The sequence below is a fragment of the Teleopsis dalmanni genome, chromosome 1 (genome assembly GCF_002237135.1).
Source record: "Teleopsis dalmanni isolate 2A chromosome 1, ASM223713v2, whole genome shotgun sequence".
Lineage (NCBI taxonomy): Eukaryota > Metazoa > Arthropoda > Insecta > Diptera > Diopsidae > Teleopsis > Teleopsis dalmanni.
Window position 1 is genome coordinate 146,948,589 of NC_051846.1, and position 23,864 is coordinate 146,972,452.

General features: G+C 30.5%; 1 protein-coding gene across 1 annotated transcript in view; it reads left to right on the forward strand.

The window, feature by feature from the left end:
- LOC119669252 (chitin deacetylase 1) overlaps positions 1 to 13,543 on the forward strand; it is a 65,817-nt gene extending 52,274 nt beyond the window's left edge. Inside the window, exons 7-8 of the mRNA XM_038079079.1 lie at positions 2,509 to 2,894; positions 12,935 to 13,543. Of these exons, the coding sequence (XP_037935007.1) occupies positions 2,509 to 2,894; positions 12,935 to 13,265 (717 nt within the window). The 3' untranslated portion in view covers positions 13,266 to 13,543. The remainder of the gene's footprint in view (positions 1 to 2,508; positions 2,895 to 12,934) is intronic.
- The last annotated feature ends 10,321 nt before the right edge of the window (positions 13,544 to 23,864 follow it).

Below are 23,864 nucleotides of genomic sequence, written 5' to 3' on the forward strand. Positions count from 1 at the left end.
ATTAGAATTCAAAACAATTTTTTAATTTTTTTAGAAGAATTTTATATGAACTTATTAATTGACTACCACTTATTCTCTAGAATAATGTAAATATATACCATACTTTCAGATTCTTCTTATAAAAAAATACCTTTTATATACACTTATTAATTGACTACCACTTATTCTCTAGAATAATGTAAATATATACCATACTTTCAGATTCTTCTTATAAAAAAATACCTTTTATATACACTTATTAATTGACTACCACTTATTCTCTACAATAATGTAGGGATATTTCTGAATTCTGTGTCAATGAGCGATCCCCCCACAAAACAGCATTCTACTCCATTAATTTCGTTAAAAATTATCTAATCATGGAAATATATTTTATTAGAATTAAACAGCTTTCATATGATAATATAAACTAACTATTTCAACAGTTTCAGAATATAATACAAAGTGAATGGTAGGTAGGTAGGTAGGGAAGTAAAGTGCAGAAAGGCTCGAATCCACCTCAATTAATTAAATAGACTAGGGCTGTCAAAAGCACGGCCCGCGACTAACATTTGTGCGGCCCGCGATATATTTCTAATTAACCACAATTAGGCAAATTTTTCTTTGTTATATTTTGTTAACTACATTATTTTATTTTTATAGCATCCCAAATAAATGAATTAAAATGTTCTAAATAATTTATTAAACTATACATTAATTTACTTAACTGACAAAGGTTTTAGTATATATCTTTTTGTACAACTGGTATAAAAACTAATTAATGTATATCATATTTTTCCCTTAAAACAATAGATAGTCTGATGATCTATCGAAAACATGAAATTAAAATGACACCCTGTCAATTTCACAGTTATTGAAGAAACTAAATCGACAATTTGACTTATCAACATTCCTATAGCTCTATTACATTAACCTTACCCATTTAGGGATTTACTTACAGCTTATATCGAAAGTTTTTTGTAATAAAATACAATCATTAAGATTACAAAAAGTCGTAAAACATATATGAATACATAATTATAATTTAATTATAATTTAATTTAATATACTGTTATGTTTATTTTAGTTGTATTGTAAGTAAAATAAGCCCAACCTGGTCATATCATATCCGTCTTTATATTATTGTCATAACTTTAATTTTTCGTGTCTATATCTTGCCAATTTCTTTTACTACTTTCTTCTAAGGTAGTCCTCTTTTCTTGATCAATACGAGTTTAAGTATACACTCATTAACTTTATTACATTGAAAGTTTTTTCGACTTAAGACTTTAGCTTTAATTAAATGTATCTCACTGCTCTATATCTAAAACTTTAAGATGTTCCTAGAAGGATTTCATACGTTTAAGAAAATTTGCACTACTTATATAGACTTAGCATAATAACCACCACGCTATGTTTAAATTAAGGTAACGTGGTAAGCTAAAGGACACATGTAAACCTATTGATATATAGCGATTCTAGATGGAAAAAAGACTTACACAGATGTTTAATGAGCATCTTAAAAGATAGCAGCTTTCAAACTCCAAAACTGTGAAGCATCCATATATTTTAGACGTGACAAAAGTGATAGTTTTCCTTCGAACCATTACAATCAGTTCGAGTTCCTTTTTATATTATATGCCTCTAGTTGGTTATATATGTTTAGTGTAAGCTTAGATTTGTAAGCTTAGAGACATCTGACTGTTAGGAAGAAAACATTAAGGTAATATTGTTATTTTCATTAAATATATAAATGAAAAAATAGGAATTTGGGCTAAAGATTAATTAATTAAATTAAAAAATAATTAATTTTACAATCACAAATTTGCAGTTCATCAGTATATGTGAAATGTCTCACTAAAATATTTAAATCAAAGAATTAATTGAATAAACAGTTTTTAATATACATAAGCACCCAATTATAAAAGTACCTCCTCTTAATTTACTTTATTAACCAAAATTATACATTTAATGTAACCATAAATTATATATAACATAATCCTCAAACTGTTTTTATACGTTAATTAATAAACCATTAGAAAATTATTGGCGTCATAAAAAATGGAGCTTGGCTGTGCTATTCTCTCAGAAAAGAATTTCTGTTGTCAATATCCACTAAAGATTATTTCACCAAATTGATAGTTTAACGATTAAACCAAACCAAGCACAGGATATGACCCTCCATATTGGTTTTATGATTTTTTGTTTTCATAAAACATCCTTTAAGTCCTTAATCGTTATTATCTCGCCCTTTACCGTCACACATAATTAGTTGTAAGTGCAGTTTATGTTTATTTTTTTATAGTTTATTTTCTGGTTAACAAACTTTTTCAAAAATGGAAATATCTTTCACGATGAAAGTACAAAGCAAAAAGCATAGTGTTTCCATTTAGCTTACACGTCTCTGGTAAACGATTTTAAACACTCCTGTTTTTTTTTCAGAATTTCTTTTTTAATATTTTGTTCTGTCTGTTTTTTTACTAGTATATTTTGTGTGTTAAAACTCTTTTATGCTTTTCATCCCAACAGGTGCTTGAAGACTTTGGCTACATATATGACAGTTCAATAACGGTGCCGCCAGTCAATGTGCCTGTCTGGCCATACACACTCGACTACAAAATCTCACATGAATGCAAGAGTGGCACATGTCCATCGAAAACTTTCCCTGGCGTTTGGGAAGTGCCATTAAATACTCACTACGTTGAGGGTTATGAGGGTGGCCATTGTCCCTATTTGGATCAATGTGTTCTGCACAATCTGGATGAGAATGAGGTGTTCGAATGGCTGCAAGAGGACTTCACACGCTACTATGAACAAAATAAAGCACCTTATATGATGCCATTCCATACAAATTGGTTCCAAACGAAACCATTGGAAAATGGTTTGCATAAATTTTTGGATTGGGCCTTAGAACTGTAAGTATCACAAATTTATATTTAAAAAATTACTATAAACAAATCTCAACTACAATGCGTTAAAATTGCAATTAAGGCAAAACAAAAATATGTATGTTAGATTTATGTAGATTGATTTGAAATCAGTATAAGATTAAAGAATATTGTTTGTTATTTGAAAGCCAATTAAGGTTTATTTAATCAAAAACAAAAATCTTTATGACCAACTAAATATTTTTTTTTGAGTTAGAATTTTTAGTTTTATTTATATTTATTTAAGGGATTTATTGAAGGTAAGAGATTTATTTCTACAATATTGCAGATTTAAAATCAAAACAATACAAATCTTTTGTAATTAAATTATTTATTTAATTATCAAAATATTTATTTTTGAAATAAATTCAATGTACAGAATTACTGAAAACAATTTAATCACATTTGCCTCAAATTTCGAACCAATGCCAAATAAGACAGTTTTTGGGTTCTCATAACCATTTATTTATATTCTTCCCATATAAAAATTGCATACATTGTGGAGTTTTTTAAGTGCTTCACCAAGGAAGAATGTTATAAAATTTCTCCCAATAGGCAAGGGATACGAGGGATATTCACGATTTCACGTAACGAGTTCACTAAATGCGGTAACATTGCAACAATGCTCAAAACGTAACAACAAAATACAATTCTAGTATATATGTTATATTAATAGTACTTCAGAATACTACTACATTACTAGATTATCCAGCTCGTTACTCCAGTTCGTGATTATCTCTATAAAAACACATTATTAATAAGAGCTAAACTCAAAGCAATGCCAATATTATATATTATATGGATATATTATAATATTTTATCCGTTATGACGTTTGCAATTGTAAGAGGCAAATAATGACATTTAGGATATATTTTTCGACAGTAGACAGACATATAATAGAGCATATAAATAGACTTTGTGCTCTACTTTTAAAGACAAGTATATAGAAAATAATTTGCAAGCACCCCTTTTTCAGCAGTCCACTTATGTTCTTAAGTTGACTTAATCGATTGTTGATAATGATACATGTTGCAAAAAAATAATTAATTTGTATTATATTAATTTCATATGCATAATTAACTTTCATTTTGCACTAAGCACTTAAACGAATTCCTTACATATCAGTAAACTCCACAAAACAACATTGTTCTTGTTACAAATTCATTTTATTTTGTTTTTGTGCATAGTTTTTGCCTTTGCATTGCGACTTTTGGTGCACCACAAGAATATTACCTCTCAACTCAACTTCAACTAATATTAAATGAATACATTCCTATGAATACATATAATGTATATATGTTGATAATAACAAATTCATGGGTATTAGAGAAGAAATGTCACTACAAAAAAAAATATTTTCCTAATATATTCTTAATGAAGAAGGAAGAATATGCAGGAAGAATTTGGATTTTGAAAACCAAATTCAATTTCGTAAAGTTTTAACCTCTATATTAACAGCCTTAAACCTCTCTCCTCTCCCTATATATATATAAATATAATACACCAGCGATCTTGAAAACCAAATCCAATTTCTAGCTCTATTTTTTGTGAATATGCTCAGGTGCTCAAGAAAAGTTTTAGCATTTTTGATCCACTTTCAGTGATGTGTTAACGGTGTAATCCCTCGCTTATGCAGTTTCTGCTTAAACCTAGTGCTAATAATGAATATAACTTTTATGTATAGCTTTGAATCTGTATTTAAAGTTTATATAAATTTTATCACATCTTGAGGTTTGTTTTTCCATAATTTGTACCAACACCAAGCCTTTTAAAAACCTTTGAGTAAGACATTTTTAAAAAATATTCTTTAAACTTTCAATCTCAATCTCACAAAAATTACACATATCACTGCCAGAGATCCTAACTTATGGAATTGAAATTCCAAGTATATAATGACCTGTTAGGTAGCCGGATAAAGTCCTCAAGTATACCCTGCTTAAAGAAAGTATTCATATCGATATTCCCTACGGTTGAATATGAAATCGTTTTGCTTGACTTTGATCTACACTATTACAACAGTAATTTACAAATTGTTTTTCTCCCATTTTCTGACAACCAAATTTAAGTGACGTTTTATGAGTCCACACAAAGGCTTCGTTACCAATTAAGCTCATATTGGCAAAGATACTTAGCAGCTTCATTGCCTTAAATTCCTGGGACATTTAAATTTAAATTAAAATACAAAGACAAATTTAAATTCAAATTTATATTAAAATTAAACATTCAAAAATTTTAAATTTATTTTTCTTAACAACTACTCTCGTTTTGTGATTACTTTTTCCTATATATTTACCATCCAGTAACATCCCTGTCGCAACCTTATCAATTACTTAAAGACACTACTACCTTCGAAGTTTTTTTCCGAAATTTAATTATCAAAATTGTATTGCAACTTATACTCATCTACAATATACACATATTATTAACAACTATAACCATGTATTATCCAAAAGTTTATTTATTTACACCACCGAAAAATTTAATTTATACTTGGAGAATTATTTTTCAAAACCCTATTTTTCATTTACGAAACTCCACATTTCTCCAATTTCTGCTATATTTTTACAATTTTCGCTTAACCAATTGTGGCAATATTTTAGCGTATTTATAACACGTAAACCCTCAACTCAAACATTGACTCCGTTGGTCAATGTGGATAACAATGCTACTGTAGTACGTAGTACGTAGGTTTTAATGAGAAAAGTTTAATTTTGTTAAACTTGCATTCCCCGAAAAAAAAAGTATGAAATGAAAAAGATTAAAAAATGTTTTAAATAAAAAATTACTACGAAATGTGTACATACTGGCAACGTAAAGTTGAAGGCAGCGCCAACAAAGAGCCGCCACAGAACTTGTAGTCATACTTTTGAAATGGCGCTGGAGAGGTGAACTTTCGTAATGAAGTTATGTTGATAGTATCGTTTACTTTTAGAGGTGGAAGCGCTTATTCAAGGATTTACATGTGCGAAATACCAGGGACCACGGTAGCAACGTATACGTAACGAACGTAGAACGTAGAACGTAATGTAACATTAACGTAATGTGGCGTCAAAAGCGGTAAATTCAAAGTGACAGCTACGGTGTTGAAATTTACACTGTTATTCTTTTAAATGTAATTTTTAATGAAATGAAAATATCAGCTACTTTATCGAACACGGCACTGTTTAAAAAAACTACGACTACAAAAAAAAACAAAAAAAACCTACAACAAAAATATTTTTATACAACTTGAAATATGTAAGTGCGAACCAATTCTGTACAGAGTGCATTGGCTCCCGTTGAAAAATGTTTTAAGCCAACAGAAACCAATTTTCTGAGAACAAATAATGACAGCATTTCTTCATTTAACTTCGTCTTCTGCAGACGAGAATTTATTTTGGTACAATTACCCACAATTTGCTAAGAAATGAAATTCTTTTGACACCTTTTAGCACTTATTTATGTACAAAACAGGACAACACAAAGAAAAAATTAACGCAAAATAAGTAAAAAATCAAACCTGAAAAAATGCTTAATAGGAAACAACGTCTTCAACTGTCACTTCACCGAAACACTGGAACAAAAAAAAATTAATGCAAAAGTTAAACGAAATTTTTGCTGACAAGTATTTAATTTGTTTACGACATACACAAATGTCACTGACATGAGGAATTTTTTCTACTACTACTTCGGTGTCTGCACCTTCTGGAAGGTTAAGTCATTCGCTATTTTTCTAAGACAGCACAAAAATTTAGTAAATTTTGTTTAAAAATATTATATACATACATATTATATACATATTATATACAAACTGCTTTAGTGGACCCACTATAAAAGGTCCTGGAGATGCAAGAATATTAGGGAGTGAATATTATTCACAAATCAAAACAAAAATCGATTCTATGCTAAGACATTATTAAAATTTTCATTAAAGATAAAAAAAAAATGCTAAAGAAACTGCTTTAGTGGACCCATTATAAAAGGTCCTGGAGATGCAAGAATATTAGGGTGTGAATATTATTCACAGAACAAAACAAAAATCGATTCTATGCTAAATCAATTCTAAACTAAGACATTATTAAAATAAAATTTCCATTAAAGACCAAAAAAAAAATGCTTAAGACTCGGCTTCAGTGGATCCACTATAAAAGGTCTTGGAGTTTCAAGAATATTACGGAGTTAATATTATTCACAGAATAAAACATAAATCAATTTTATGCTAAGACATTATTAAAATTTCCATTAAAGATCAGAAAAAAAAAATGTTAAGAAACTGCTTTAGTGGATCCACTATAAAATGTCCTGGAGATGCTAGAATATTAGAAAGTGAATATTATTCACAGAACAAAACAAAAATTGATTCTATGCTAAGACATTATTAAAATTTCCATTAAGGGTTACAATTTTGCATATAATTACTTTAAACTGGGCAAGTCAACTTCGTACTCATAAAAATAATAATCCACAGGACTGAGATCACACAATCACATTCTCTATGATCATATCTGCAAATTTCTATAAATGTTGAGATTATTACAAATAAGCAGTTTAAACTGAGCAGATCATTGTTATACTCCTAAATAAACAATCCACAGAAGTGAATTGACATGATCGTAAAAACTTATTCGCAGTTTTCTATTAAAGATTCCTAAAAGAATTACTTTAAACTGAGTTGATCCAGAGGGGTGAGATCACACGATCCTACAGACCTAACTACAAATTTCTGTTAAAGTCCAGTTTGTTGCAAAGAATCACTTTAAACTAAGGAAATCAGTGTTATACTCGTAAAAAACTGTCCAAAGTAATGAGATGACATGGTCATAGATCAGTGTTATACTCATAAAAAACAATCCAGAGAAGTGACATGACACAATCATAGAGACAATTATGTGCAATTATGCGCTTATCACACGTTTTTTAATAACCTCATTGCACTGCGTATTTGTGCCATCTTGCGTAGTTTTGTTAAAACTTAAATTGTGACGCGTAAATGCCATTTAGTTTGAGCACAAGAACTCATAAATCAGAAAGCAATAATATTCACCATTTCCTGTTATGTTCTAAATCAAAGTATTACTAAAAATGTAAGAACCACTAATTTACAAAAGAGTGAAATGGCAAAACGTTATCATTGTAAATCGAGTGTTAACGTTCTCACTATTTTGGGAGCCTTTAAAAATACTGTTGCAAAGAAAATATATAATATATTATATTAATTATTTCAGTCCAATTATTTAGATCCACAATATTTATTACAAGCAATGTTCATTTAAGTTTCCAATATATCAATTAATAATGTAGTTGAAGCTATCTTTTTATATGAATTAATATCATACTAACCAAAGCAATCTTACTTAGTGATTAGCATTATTTACGACCGCGTCCAACCGCCCCCGTCAGCTAGCTCGATTAACAGCTTGCTTTTGCCAGTTGCTAGTACCGACCACGTTTTCTATAAGCGGTTTCTGAATTGAACATCTTTAATGCACAACAATGAATTAAATCTATATCAGTGTCAAGTTTTATTTGCGCTAGTTTGTATCAAAACTTTAAACTTTTAAATGTCAACAACCTATAAGACCCAACTGGTAAACCCAGCTTATAGGTCTCAAAACAGAAATATTTTAAACGACATATACAAAAGTGTGTTTGGGGGTTTGAGACTACTAATGTTTTCATGTAAATCAGTGTTAAAAAACCCATCTGAAATCAGTCCCTTTGTAGTTTCTTGAAACTTTTGGGAAATTCATTTTTTGACAGGAAATGCCTTGTATGTTTTCAAAACAACAGTTGGCTTTTCAATGCAACTTATGTGGAAAATTCACGACAGTTATTCAGTGGATAGATATTAAGAGACATGTGTGCGGACTTACTGAACCAGTTTTTAGCTTCTAAATGAATAGAATATAATATAATATTATTTATGTTATGTTAACTATGTAATATCTAGGAGTTAAATAGCTTTTACATTGGTATGCTTGAGTAGTCGTTTTGCATGCCTAGCAGCTATGGTTTTTTGATCCCTAACTAACTTTGATCCCTCTAACTTTCTAGTCTTAATGTATTTTTTGGTTTGTTATATATCGATATGCATTTGCAATCATCCGTAGACATTTGTTTTGACTCTGTTGAAGGATATCTCAGTTCGATTATTTCGTATAGCCCCCTTAGTGTATACCACACATCTAAATCGTTATAATGACAGATAGATAAATTAATGACTTGCAATATAGGTTAAGTTGAGAATGATGTTCAATTATCTATAATACATTTGTCGACAATAGTAGTTGATTTGGTCAGATATGATCTCTCCAATTTAGTCTGTTATCAAGATGTAACCCAAGCTATTTTGCTGAATTTGACTGCGGAAATTGTATGCCAGTTAGATAGGTACACAAATTGTTGCTTGTACAGCGCAGTGTAAATATTACATGAGTGGGTTTGAATTGATTAAGTTTGGTCTTCCAAACAGTGGTCCAACGGCTTATATTGTTAAGCATTTCCTGCAGTGTATTTGTGGCTGCTTCTTGTGTGTTTCCAGATGCTATTACTACAGTATCTCGCCGAAGGTTCCGACGAATACGTCTCGTGTTGTAGGTATGTCACCTATGTAGAGCATATATAGAATAAGTCCTCGTACACTACCTGTGGAAATCAGCCTCTAATAGTATCAATGTTCAAATGATCTTATTCACTTGTTACCCTAAATGTTCTTTCTAAAAAGTATCTACTATACGTCTGACTTATCTATTAAGTACACCTCAACAATAGTAATAAATTAACATATACCATAGTACTATTCATATCCAATAAAGGATGTTTTTTTTTAATTCATTGGATTGAATATTAATCCATTAATTTTGCCAAAGAAAACTCTAAAATTGCGTTGATTGTGGCTTTAGTAATATATGAATTATAAATATCAAATAATAATTAACTTAATCTAAATATTTCCATTAATTTTAAAATTTTTAAAAATTCACTGAGGACAAAGCTTTATAAATATATTGGCGATATGGCATAAGTGACATTTTTGTTATCTGTTCGTTCTGTATACATACGAGTATACATGATTCTTAAATTGGAAGGTGGCATCTCCCGTCAGAGTATTTTAAATGATCATTTAAATGTGCTTTTGATAATCATTTAATATGATTAAAGGTACTTAATTGCACATACTGCAATAGACTATTTCAAATAAAAATAAAAAATATATAAATGTTAATTTTTAAAGTGGAATATGACTATTCTTAAGTTAGAAATTAGTTAGGTTCAAACAGTAATAAAGAAAGAACAACAAAAGTTTTATGTAATTTATTGGAATCTGGCTGACCCTAGAACTCTCGATTATTGTCTAGTACTCATCATCAGTGATCTTTTTAGGAAATATTTGAATTTTTATTTATTTAGTTTTTAGTCTATTTAGTTTTAATATAGGTAGGTAGATTGGTGTGGCGGCCTTGTTTCCAAAAAGCCGTATAATATACTCACGTTAGAATAGTGTAAAGTATATAATAGTTAGTATAATTTGTTGAAAATATATATATTTATTAAACAAGATATAAATATGTAAATCAACTTCATATAAAATCGATTGAACTTCGCACTATATATTTCGAATTATTATGTCGTGGTAATAGGAATAAAAGATCAATAATTTTTTTATAAAATACGGTATGCTGTATTGTCACCATCACCTACTCTAATATATTTTTTATAAATTTATGCGCAAAAAGTATCTACAAACACCCAACAAATAAAAAAAACATACCGAAAACATAAAAAGCCAAATGTCACAACTTCAAATTTGTCAGAGTACTAAAGTTTGTTGGGGAAAATCGAACACTAATTGGCAAAAGTTTGTCCAATGAAATTAGTTGATATTATGCCACACAAATTGAAAGCGGAAATTGAATGTTTTAGGTGGTGTAGGCAGTTTTAAAGGACTTTTTTATCATTAGGCTAATTGGCATATTATGACATTAAGGCATCACGAGGTTTACCAAAATATGCAGTCATAAAAAATCAATAAAATTTATGAATATTTTTGTTTAATTTATGAAAATTGCGTTTTTTGTTAGAGATAAAACATATTGAATACAAATGGATGTGAAATGAGATTTGTATTTGTTGGCTAAGCAAATTTTCACAATAGGAAAAAAATTTTAAAATATGTTTATTAGATTGTAATTACCATAACATTTGTTTAGACATTGTTAAATATAAATTTTATTGAAGAAATTATTATTTAAAATTCTACTTTATATTTTAATTGTTTATTATAACATCATAATGTTTATGACGAAATGGTTCAGGCATATATTTGGAAGAACGCAATGCAATTGAATAAAAAACAATCTTTTGGAAGCTCAACTGTTGAAGTTCATTTTTAACATCAGAAGAAATAAGATCATACAAGATTACAGGTAGTTTTTTTTTCCCTTTTTTTGTGTGTCGTGGTGAGTAGGTGGAATGCTTTATGCACCACTAAACTGACCATCTTAGGGGAATGGTAATAACTTCCTTTTCGGAGAGACTTATTCTTCCGGAATCACTTTCGCATTACTTCGAGGAGCGTCCCTTTTATATTGGCATTGTAAGCCATGGTCAGTTGATTATTGATCTGCATCCAGACCTTTACTTTTTCACCACATTTTTTGGTGTCTGATTTATTAATTACCCTAGTTTCTGCCTCTACTTTCTAAATCTAATTTTTTCGTTTTGAAGACTTCAATTACATATGATTCTATCATTGGACAGTCCTCTAACTACACACAGTCATTATGTCCAACTTAAGAGTCCCAAGAAGTGTATTTAAATTTGAGTCATAATGGAAAAAACGAATAAGGACTAATCAGAAAACTAATGTTTAACAAAAAATGGTAGAAATCGAATTAAGACAATAAAGAATTCTTATTAAAATGATAAGATTGCAGTAAAATCATTCAAATAAGTATTGCTTCCAATGTATGTAACATCCTCTGAAAATGACTTGCACTGTTTACTCTGTAATACGGAATGAGACCCGAATGAAGAAGTATTTATTGAAATACATACCTTTTTTGAAGGCCTTGACGAATCGTGCTATAATTATAGTACAGAAATATTATAAAAGTGATACAATAATTGTATTCAAGAGTTTCTACACTTAAAGCAAAAATTAGTATATATGGTTAGCGTCTGAATCAATTGATAGGACGTTTTGGAGATTAAATATTTCCTTTTTTTAAATAAAATTCATTTAAAACATTAAAGAGAAAATATTAAAAAACTAATAAAAGAAAACAAATTCAAAAGGTATGTCAGTCAAGTGGTAAAATTCCATATAATTTGGATTTTATTTGAGGAGTATTCACATCAATCTCTCTCATCTCTTAAAATCATTGGCAATATATTCATGAATTTTTTAAAAACTTTATTTAAAAAGTAACCTTCCTTTGAAAACGTAAACTTTCCACTAATTTTTCCAATTATAAATGCACGGATATGAATTTTGTGTAATTAGCATTTTTATTTTAATAAATTTGGTAATTTTCCTTTCACTATTTTCCATTTCACCCACAAATCGCTGTCAAAGTTCTGAAAAAATTCTTCCACTCTCTGGGCCAATATTTCCGATACGTTTTCCCATTGTTTTTGTCCACATTCGTCGATTTTTGTTTGAAACTTCTGGAATTTTTAATTAGTGTGAATAACTTTCGACAATGAAAAGGAGCGCCCTGGACACAGGAAATGTTCGAATTTATAGGAGTAAAATTTTTTTACTTTGAGCCTTATTTTCGTACTACGGATAACTTTTAATAACATTTTTCTAAATTTATTGTTTGACACCTGCAATTCTTTATAAAAACGAAATGTAGAAATAAATCAAATATTTGTGAGCATCAATATTGGCTTTCAATCACAATCATTTAAAGGAAATTTATTTGGATTTTATTTGTAGAAGAAAAAAATTCTACAATTTAATATTAAAAATTATTTAAGTTAATATTTTATTTTTAAAATTTTATAATTAATAAATAATAACGTTTTCATTACTCTATTTCAGTCCCGACGTCTATGTGCTTACCATTACACAAATGTTGCAATACATGACCGATCCAAAAGAGACACGTGATGTTAACACCATCGAATCCTGGAAATGCGATAAGAGTGTTGCAGTCGCACCAAAACCATGTAACAATTGGAACACCTGTGCATTGCCTTTCAAAATTCCCGAACAAAATATCACCGATACTCGATATATGGAAACATGCCGCGAATGTCCCAACGTTTATCCATGGTTAGGTGATGCCAGCGGCACAGGCATACAAGGACGTGATAATTATATTTTCTCAGGACCTGTTGTTGATGCCGAAGAAGAAGAAAGCAGTAACTAGAAGTTTGCCTAAACTGATTAATACTAAAAGGCATGTTTACTTTCAAATGTGCTCATTTATTTTCTTATCTCTTCTAAGATTTTTATTTTATTTTTCTAAATTTCGACTACGTTTTCTAAGAACCAGAAAGAAATAATTTTTCTGCACTATTAATTGTAATTTAAAATCGATTATAAACAATACATAAATCTGACTCAATACTTTCTTTAGTTTATAAGTAACTACAAACGTGTCAAGCTAGACATTAAGATGTAAAATAAAGTTTTTTTATAAACCAATCAAATTCGAAAGCCTTTTACTTAACAATATTTATATATAGGATATTGTATTAAAAATTATGAACACCCAAAATTACTTGAGGTTTAATAATTAAAACCTATTCAAAGAATAAGTTAAGTTCTACAAATATCCTTTTGATTTGACTACAAGTGAATCTAACGAACTCATTGTGATATCCCGTATATAGTGACACATTTAAGGGAGATAAATATTTTCCTTGACAGTAGAGCTTGAAAATAATAAAAACTATATAATTCTGATAAATTTCTGTATTCACATTACAGTAATTATATTAATAAAAAATCAAATAAAGCTTCTAAAAATAATTCCAATAAGAATATTACTTTCTACATCTATATACATATTCATAGCCAAATGACCCAGTAGCCAACACTATATCAATACATGTTACTTTTTAGTTTTATAAACTGAACTATTATTATTAACAAAATAAAATAAATATATGGACGAATTAATTTTCGTTTCGATCTGCATACGATTTAAAGTGTTACTTATTATTACAGCCAAGCGGCAATTAAATCCCTTCAATTCTTCATCTTAAAACCAAAGCTAGTTAAAGAATACAGAAGGAAAATTGTCGAGCAAAATCGACTAGTTAATGTTAATCTCATCTGGGCGCTTCCGGATATAAGAACATTAAAAACAGACTGTTTGGTCCTCCTTGATGCTTCTTGGATATATCTATATACGTATAATGCCATATCTTTCCCTGGAGATCGTTTAAAGAAATACTTATTTTTTTTTTCTGCTTGCAAATACTTAGTGAGAGACATTTAGATAATATGTAATTAACCCGCTAATCCGGCAGTCGTACAACAACACCAAATCTTGGGAATTTATCAATAGGGATCACGTGAATACTGTAAAGGTTACGACAGTTCTCTGTAGTTATTGATATATGGGACTATACAAAGAAACTATGCATTCCTTGTAATACTCATTGTAGAAGTTGTGCAATACTATACAAAAAAAGGCATTTTCTTTGTATTTGTCCAGTTTTGACTTCTAGAAGAAACGGGTTGTTAGGGAATATTTTTTTTTTAAATATGTTGAACTGCTCATTGGTAACGACGAAAGAGGTGACTAAAACAATTAAATTCCACGGAATGTATCTAGTATTATCTGTTTGGGGTTCTTGCTAGGAACTTGTTAGTGAGACAGTGTATAAACAGCCATTAATCCGTCATTGCAGCCAATTAATCAATCAACCAATCAACTGTTATTAAAAGTATTTTCTTAGAACAATCCTCTAACTGTTATTATAATTAATTTATTGAACTATAACAAAACATAGACAAAAAATATTTTCTGATATATCCCTGCTCGGCACATTCGTGGCTACGCCCCCACTCATAAAGACCTCAAATTTTCCTGTAAGATTGCTGATCACTTACTATCAAATGAAGAACTAATAAATTGAGTATTTTCTTCAATACCTCTTGCTGTAGCAGTAAGCAGAGATGAAGAGAGTACTACAAATTTAATTTATTATTCTCCAAAGCTTACGAAATAAACATGTTAGGTTTAAAGATGTCAGACAATTACTTTCTGGTAGACATTAATCATTGCAAGACGTCATCTGAAGGACAGTTTATGTTATATTAAAATTTTGAAATAGTTTTAAGGTCTCTGAAAAATACAAGCCAACTCAAAGGTACAGACTACACCGAATATAGATCATTACTCAGTGTCTACACTGGTTAGACTTTGGCAAGGTTTTTATGTTCCTATTTAAAAATAGGAATTTTGGTTAGCGATGTATTTGTTGGGGAAAAAGTAAGAACACATGCAAGAATCTCGCCAGTGTAGACATTACCCAACATCTACAGGATCATCGTGATAACCTAATAAAATTTTCCATAAAAATATATGTATAGATATTTTAATGTATAAACGAAAATACTTTTTTACTTCAAATTTTTTCAATTAAAATAAGAAATAATATAGATTTATACTTAAACTGGTACATTTACAACTTAGGTATACTCATATACATAATTATTATATTATCATAGGAAAAGTTATAGAAAAAAATTTTATCACTCGTAATAGAAGTGAAAAGAAGTATTCATAATAAAAAAATCCTATATTTTGTACGGTGAAATGTGACAAACTATTTTATTAAAACGCAATTAATATATATAAACTCTTTTTAAAGTTAATAATTCTCCCCTATATTAGTATATAAAACAAGCTTAACTCACTTGTGTTTTCCAGAAAATAAAAGATTTATCAACACTAAACTAATCCTTATTACGTATTATTTATACACAGTTTTATAAAGTTTCAAAATTTTGTTTACAGCAACCCCACTTTAAGGGATAATCCGAAAAGCACTTTGACGAGTACCAACAAACCACAAACAAAAACAAAAACTTTTACAATATCAATGAAGCACGTGCAACTTCAAAGCAGTCCTTACAACAGCTCACGCAAAGTACTACAATGAGACTTGAAAGAACCAAATACAGACATAATATCCTACCGGAGAGATACACATTCACCACCAGATACATGTACATAAGTCGAAGATGTAAACAACTGTAATGAATTCCTTTTGGAAACTAACACCCACGAGTCATTGATACATACCTCAACATACACTTTCGACGTTGCTTTTCGATTTATTTGATGGAAAGTTTGATTTCGAAATGGACGTGGACTAAAATCCGATAAATCACCACTTGAACAAATTGATTTATCAAAATATTGTTCAACGTAACGTATACGTAATTGAAATACAGCACTTCGCTTTGACTTAAATAGTTTCTTTATTTTCGCGAGTCCTTTCCGTCCATTGTTTATATGAAAGTGTACATTTTCGCGTGGTAATCATTCAAATGTATTGAAAACGTGATAATTTCTGAATTTCGAAGCTCTTGAATAATTGGTTGTGATTTTGTAACAATCTACTTAAAGCTTCCATGGGGTCAACGACTCAGGAGAGCAACAAAAGTACAAATTTTCGCTTTGGATTAAACAAAATTTTAAGTCTGTGAAGAAGGAAATTAAAAATGTGCACAGCTCTTCCCGCATTTTTGAATAGTATGACTCAAAATATTCGATTTATTGGAATATATTCTTCTCGGCTATTCCGAGAAATCATCTTTATATAAAATTCGTATACCTTGTTATTTGCTTTAACGAAATTAAAGTTTCATATTTCAGTTCAAATAATTGCAATAAATGATTATTAATACAAAAAAACTTCAAGTTTTTCTGAATTGGCGTTACTACAAAGGATTCTTCCAATAGTAGTTCTAAAAGTAAATCTATTTAAAGTACACTTGTTAATGAGATTTTCATAAAATTCACATTTTCTTATTTCAATATATTGTTTGGAATATTCTAATGTTTGGTTAGATTCAGTTTAATGGGCGCTTAATAAAAGTTAATGAACCTGCCAGTACTTTTACTTGAAAACATTTATAGCTCATTGTCATATCTTCCAAGTAGCCTTGAGGGAGAAAGTTACAAAAAGAATTGATATCTCTAAGTGCTATCCTTGATAAACTCTTCGTTCTTCCAATTAAAACTAAAAATAACTGATAAATCCGCCTCTGTTATCTACTGTTACCGACTACTGATAAAATCTTTTCCAAGGTATTTAAGTCTCTTCATCTGTATACCCATACAAAGACATAGGAAATTCTTGTTGTGTTCTTTCTTATCTTCGTCATACTAAATTTTTTGCAGTCCAGTGTCAGAATCCGCCAAAATTGAAGCATCAGTGCAATGGCGCAATACTCCGTTAGTCCTCCAGTAAGTTAACGAAGATCAAGTTCGCTGAAGCTCCAAAGGTTAGTGAAGCAAGTAAAAAAAATGCCATCCAAGTATTGAAATCGCTTTGATGAAAAGTGTAGCTGACAAAGACATACAAAGTGATTAATAAATTCTATTTCTTCTTTATTGTGACAACTCATGCGCAGTCCACTTGTCGAAATGGGTCACCATTAAAATATCGATACGTCCAAAAGGCTTTTCATTTTATTTCAATCTATTTTACTCTAGGCTATAAAATAGTAACAACCTGAAAGTCTTCGCGATTAGTTCACTGCTAAAATCTTCTATAATCTTTCACAGAAAACATATTGGCATTCGTACTGTGGTATAGGCCTCACTTAAGTACAATTGAGGTTTCACTAAATTCATTTCACTCCGTATATTGGATCTTATATATAACCTTATACCTTGACCTCAACCTTAATAATAAATTTTCAACTCTTTCCACTATGCCTTCATCCTAGCAATAGAGACAAATTGCAGTGTCTCTGGAAACTTAATTTGGTCACATGTATTTTCTATGCATAATTTATTTGAAAGTAGTCTACTTTCTTATTTTCTTGATGAAACTCTAGTTAGTGTTTAAATAGTGTCTGTCACCACTTGGATGATCTACTGTAATAAGAGCTCCCTTGAATTCTGATAATAAGTTATTCAGATGATTGGATAGAAGTTTACTTTGAAGCCCAGCATATCTTCCTGCTGGAATATATATTGCATTTAATTTGAGATTGTGCAGCTCTGAATTTCAACAACTCTGTCTTTAAAAGTAATAACTAACAGATAAAAAAAATTCAAAAAATTAAAATGTATTGCTTTCCAATCTGGGTACATCGTCTCCATACTTAAACAAATGAGAACCAGTATACCAGATCCACAAGCTTCATGTATTTTTAGTGGATCAATCGTGACACTGATATACGCTTGGGGTGCGACAAAGCCTTGACGATAAAGAATCTACGTCATCTGTATTGGAGTCGCTATCTCAAAGTATACCACATATGCTCGAAGTATTTAGTTTTTATAGTCAGCATTTTGTCATCTTTATCTTTTACGGGAAATAATACTCGTAGTTAAATTGGGTCCTGTACACACTTGCGTTGAGCAGTGATAAGATGGAATAGACCACATTGAGCAGTGCATGTTTGACTGAGGTAAGCAAGCTACTTCATTGCTTTGTTAACATCTCTGTAAACATTGCGGTTGCTCAGCAATTGAGATTTTATTGAAATATTCCTGCTTTTCCCTACTCCGAGCGCTTGGATTTAAATGAAGCGCATCTAAGTCGTGTCTAACTCGAATGTTTTTAGACGAGATTATATTTATTTTGACAGATACACTTATAACTAGTATTTCCTTTGCTGCAATAGTTTTAAATTAAAATATCTAATAATAAAATATATACTATTATTTGTATATCTTTCATTTAATAACTGCTGTGAAATTTCTTCATTAAGGGCATTTTACTACCAAAACTGACTGCGTATCTTTTATTTACTTTTCCAAGATCCGCATGTACTGGAAAATTCTCTAAAACCGTATTTGATGTTTTAAAGATATTAGAAGTGTAAATTTTATTAAAACTAAACAGAATAATGATTAAATTTATTTTGCAATCCACTTGCAAATTGAGTTATAAAAGCTGCACCAGCTTCACACACGCCAAGATAGGTACATCCACCATCCACTCCAATCGAATGTGCTCTTGACACTTTTGTACCGTGCCACCAGAAGAACTGGCACCGATAGTTAATGGTGAAACTAACTTTCCTGTGCATAAAAATTAAGTTACCAATGTGTTGTTGTATCCTTTTGTGCCACTCAATGTGTGTAGCCCACAAATGGTTGTGTACTGAAACTACTGATGACACTTTCGGTAGAGCATAAAAGCAGACAGATTCGTGTAATATACACATGTACATATGTGTTTACTAATAAGTATATATGTGTAAATTTTAAGTCTCGATGGTGTAAATAAAAGTGTAAAAGTTCAGCAAGTTAACCAAATAGGTTTCAAGAAAATTAGACATGTACCTCAAGAAAACTTAATCGAGCCAAAATGCTGCTGCCAGCGACACGTTTGCTCACACATAAAAATGGGCGTAGGGGCGGTTTTAAAAAGTTTTACTTTTAACAAAATTTGTTAGTTAAAAAAGTGAAAAGTAAAGTTTTTACAAATTAAATTTGTGGTTTATAGTTGCACTACTTCAGTTCAAATTGTTCTGAGCATGTTTGTTGTTGCTGGTAGAGTTGAGATAGTTTGTTGACTATTGTATGTGACCCGAAACGAAAAGTTTAACAAGGAATTAAGGTAAACAGTTTTCAAATTGATTTAATTAAAATCAAATTTATTTAAAGTTGAATTTTAAGCTTTCAGTGAACAAAATCTGTGGGATATTCAAAGTCCTAATACTTTACAGAATACAGATAAAAAGGTTAGAAAATGTTTTTTTAGCCACAAAATAACATTCCAGAAAATAATCTACATTTAAATATTTAATTTCATCACAGAAAATATTTTAAACTTATTTATGTAATTTCACACTTAGAGGTTTAAATGAAACAAAATCCAAAAACTATTTACCAGTAGTTAAAAGATAAAGACATAAAACAAGCAAATACAAAATCATTTAACATTTTCAGACGAAAGATTGTCAACTATAAATGCTATAACTATAAATGAACTTATTAAGCGGTAAAGTTGACGATGTTGGTAACCCTGTCAACAATATACACCTTAAGAAAAGCTAATGTCTTAAGTTTGCGTAAACTATAATTGTATCAGATTTCCAACTAAGAAGTTTATTACAAAAATATTTACAAAATAAGTCAGCAAAATAGATTCTTAGAACATTGAGAAGGTAAAAACTATGTACGCTATCAATATTAAAGGAAAAACTCTGAAGTTAAACGGAGATTAGAGATTAATCTGTTTGCTATTCATAGTCAGAGAAAATATTTACTATAAATGTTTATAAAGCAGAAATTTTAGTTTAAAAACATATGTTAAATAAATAAGACAAGATATTTTATAAATAAATAATTTTTTGCTGTAAGAAGTTTATTTGCAATCTACTACAGAAGTATAGAAAAATAAACAAATCTCATAACATTTCAATGCAACTAAATTTGAATAATATTCATTAAAAATAATTCAAAATATTTCTACAGAAAATTATATATAAAATTCTAAATTAACATAAAAAATATTTGTTCTATTATTTATATTATGAATATAGAACCACTGTCCAACCTTTCTTTGTCCCACGGCCACTATGATATATAATATAATAAACTGTATGATTATTTTAATATGCATATTATGCGTTACACCTATACATTGCATACATTATATAGGCTATAAAATAGGTATGGAATTACTTTAAACTTTTTTTTTGCTTATTTTCTATTAAGTAAGATCTCAGTGGTTAAATTTGATTCGCGGACTACCGCACTTTTTGTTTACTCATAGCTATATATACCTTCTGCTCAAAAAGTAGAATTTTGTTGTTTGGTAACCACTCCTTAAGTAATAGTCCTATTTAAAAAATTTTTTTTTGTTATGTTAGTACACCCTTTCTTGACATATGGTACAAATTTGAGCACCATCTGTCAATTAGTTTGTTTACAGCAACTGTTAATGTGAAACCAACTCAAGTGCATTTAGCGATTTTTACTATGGAAAATTCTTGTTGTACGCGATTTTTTGATCGAACACGGTACCACTGTCATCACTCAAGCACCATATTCGCCAGATCTGGATCCGTGCGACTTTTTCCTGTTCCTGAAACTCAAATTGCCCTTCGTGGTAAGCATTTTAAGTCGATTGAATCGGTAAAAAATAATTCGCTGAAGGAACTAAAAGCCATACTTTCACGGGCCTACGAAAAGTGTGTGGAAGATTGGATTAAGAGTTGGCATATGTGTATTGCTTTAGAATTTTGAAGGATATAAAATAAATTTGGAATAAAATTTAAATTTGTTTTTTTTTTTACAAAATGCGAGTACTTTTGAGGTATATTATGTACTGTACTTCTTGTGAGAGTGCTCGGAAAATATAATATGTCTAGAGCACGAACCGATTTGATCCGGCCCTTAACCTAATTAAATTACATTTAATTATATAGAAAAACACAGTCCAAATTTAAGTAAGTGATAAAGAATCTATTGACGGATATATACAAAAAGTCTTTTATTGACTAGAAGTCAATCCCCAAAGTGAGTAAATACAAACCAGAACATATTTAAATTACATTTATTTATACAAAAACTACTGACTAAAGCTTAGTTAGTACAGTAGAGGCTGTTAGAAGAGCTAACAGAAGAAATTTTTAATAGATTCGTACATAAATCACTGGGAATCTAAAAAAAATAAATTTTTGAAGGTCATAAAATGGTTTAATCTGGCTCTACACGCATTTTAATCACATTTACAGGGCAATTCAGGAAACGATCTTTCAGCTCACCAAACTTAAAAAACTTGCGAAAGGCCATTTGAAAGATCTAACATTATATATATGGTGAGACGTTGGGTCAGCGCACTGTCCAACAAGTGGCCCCACTGAATTGAAGGATTAGTCGAAGTAGACCACGAAACTACTTGGGTCCTTTTTCGTCCTTCGATTCTCGGATGTTGTTATTGAGCTAAAGCTGCAATGGCTTCCGTTCGCATAACTACATCTTTTGTTAATGCAAGCAGCTCATTTAGCTACCAACCCAATGGTGTCCCAAGACAGTCTTGCTCCTACTTGCCTGTGCTGGACATTGGCACAATATATGCACCGCTATCTTGTTTTCTTGTAGACATAGTCTGCAAGTGTCTTCCTCAGCAAGAGTTATCTTTTTAAAGTGATACTTGAAGTTGCCATGTCCAGTAATTAATGAGGTCAGCCACCTTAGAGATCTAACATTACTTATAACTGCTACCATTTCTTTCATGTCATGAGTTAAATTCAGTGAATAATTATTGACATATGTACATTAATAATAATTATGAAAAATACACATGTATTAAAATTCAATTATGTACTTAAATGTGGTAGTGATTAGCAATTCTTTTTGATTTGACCACGAAGGAAATAGAACAAAACAGCTTTCTACCAGAATAACTTTTGTGCCAGAATAACTAAAATCTTACAAACTATCTTCTGGTTGATCTTACAAAGATCTTATGAAAGACTTATAATGGTATATGCCAGAATTGAACTGTAGAGTCTGTTGATAAATTTACAGAAAAATTATTTTATTAACTACATATAACACTTCGTTCAATAATGTGTGTGACTAACTAATTAAAACATATTTTTTTGCCAAAATTCGTTTTTATTCATCAACATAGTCCCCTTCTAGGGAGATACAATCATTCCAACGCTTTTGCAATCTTTCGATACCGCCTTTGTAAAACGATTTTTCCTTGCCTTCAAAATAGGCGTTAGTTTCGGCGATTACTTCATCATTTGAGCCAAATCTCTTACCACGGAGCATCTTTTTGAGGTCTGCGAAGAGCCAGTAGTCGCTGGGGGCCAGATCTGGAGAATACGGTGGGTGCGGCAGCAATTCGTAGCTCAATTCGTTCAATTTTGCCATCGTTTTCATCAACTTGTGACAAGGTGCATTGTCTTGGTGGAACAAAACTGTTTTCTTCGCCATATGAGGCCGTTTCTTTGCGATTTCGTCTTTCAAACGCTCCAATAATGCTATATAATAGTCGCTGTTGATGGTCTTCCCCTTCTGGAGATAGTCGATGAATATTATTCCATGCGCATCCCAAAATACAGACGCCATAACCTTGCCAGCCAACTGCTGCGTCTTTGGTCGTTTTGGGCGGTTTTCACCGGCTGCATGCCACTCAGCAGACTGCAGATTTGACTCTGGAGTGAAATGGTGGATCCATGTTTCATCCATCGTGATGTGCCGACGCAAAAACTCCGACTTATTGCGCGTAATCATGTCCAAACAGCTCTTTGAATCATCGATTCGTTGTTGTTTTTGCTCCGGTGTGAGCAAACGCGGCACCCATTTGGAAAACACCTTTTTCATACTCAAATGTTCGTGTATTATGGTGTGTACACTGCCTGCTGATATCTGTAGAATGCCAGCAATCTCTCTCACTTTCACTTTACGGTCGGACATAATGATTTTCAGTGTTTTTTCAACGTTTTCCGGAATAACAGCGTCATTTGGCCGTCCAGTAGATGGAATGTCATCGGTGTCTCTATGACCACGTTTGAATTCGGCATACCAATAACAAATGCTTCTTTTTGATGGAGCAGAGTCCGAATAATGTTTTTCAAGCCATTCCTGGCATTGAACAGTATTTTTTTTCATTAAAAAACAATGATAAATCAGCACACGGAATTGCTTTGAATTCTTTTTTTTTTGAAAACTCAAAAGTAGCGTCACTTAAAGTACTGCAACTTGTAAACAAATGGTCGGATTAACATATGATTTTGACAGTAAGCCTAAAAAGTTTGCCACTTTCGAAAAAAAATATTTATTTAGTATTAGTGCCGCCAT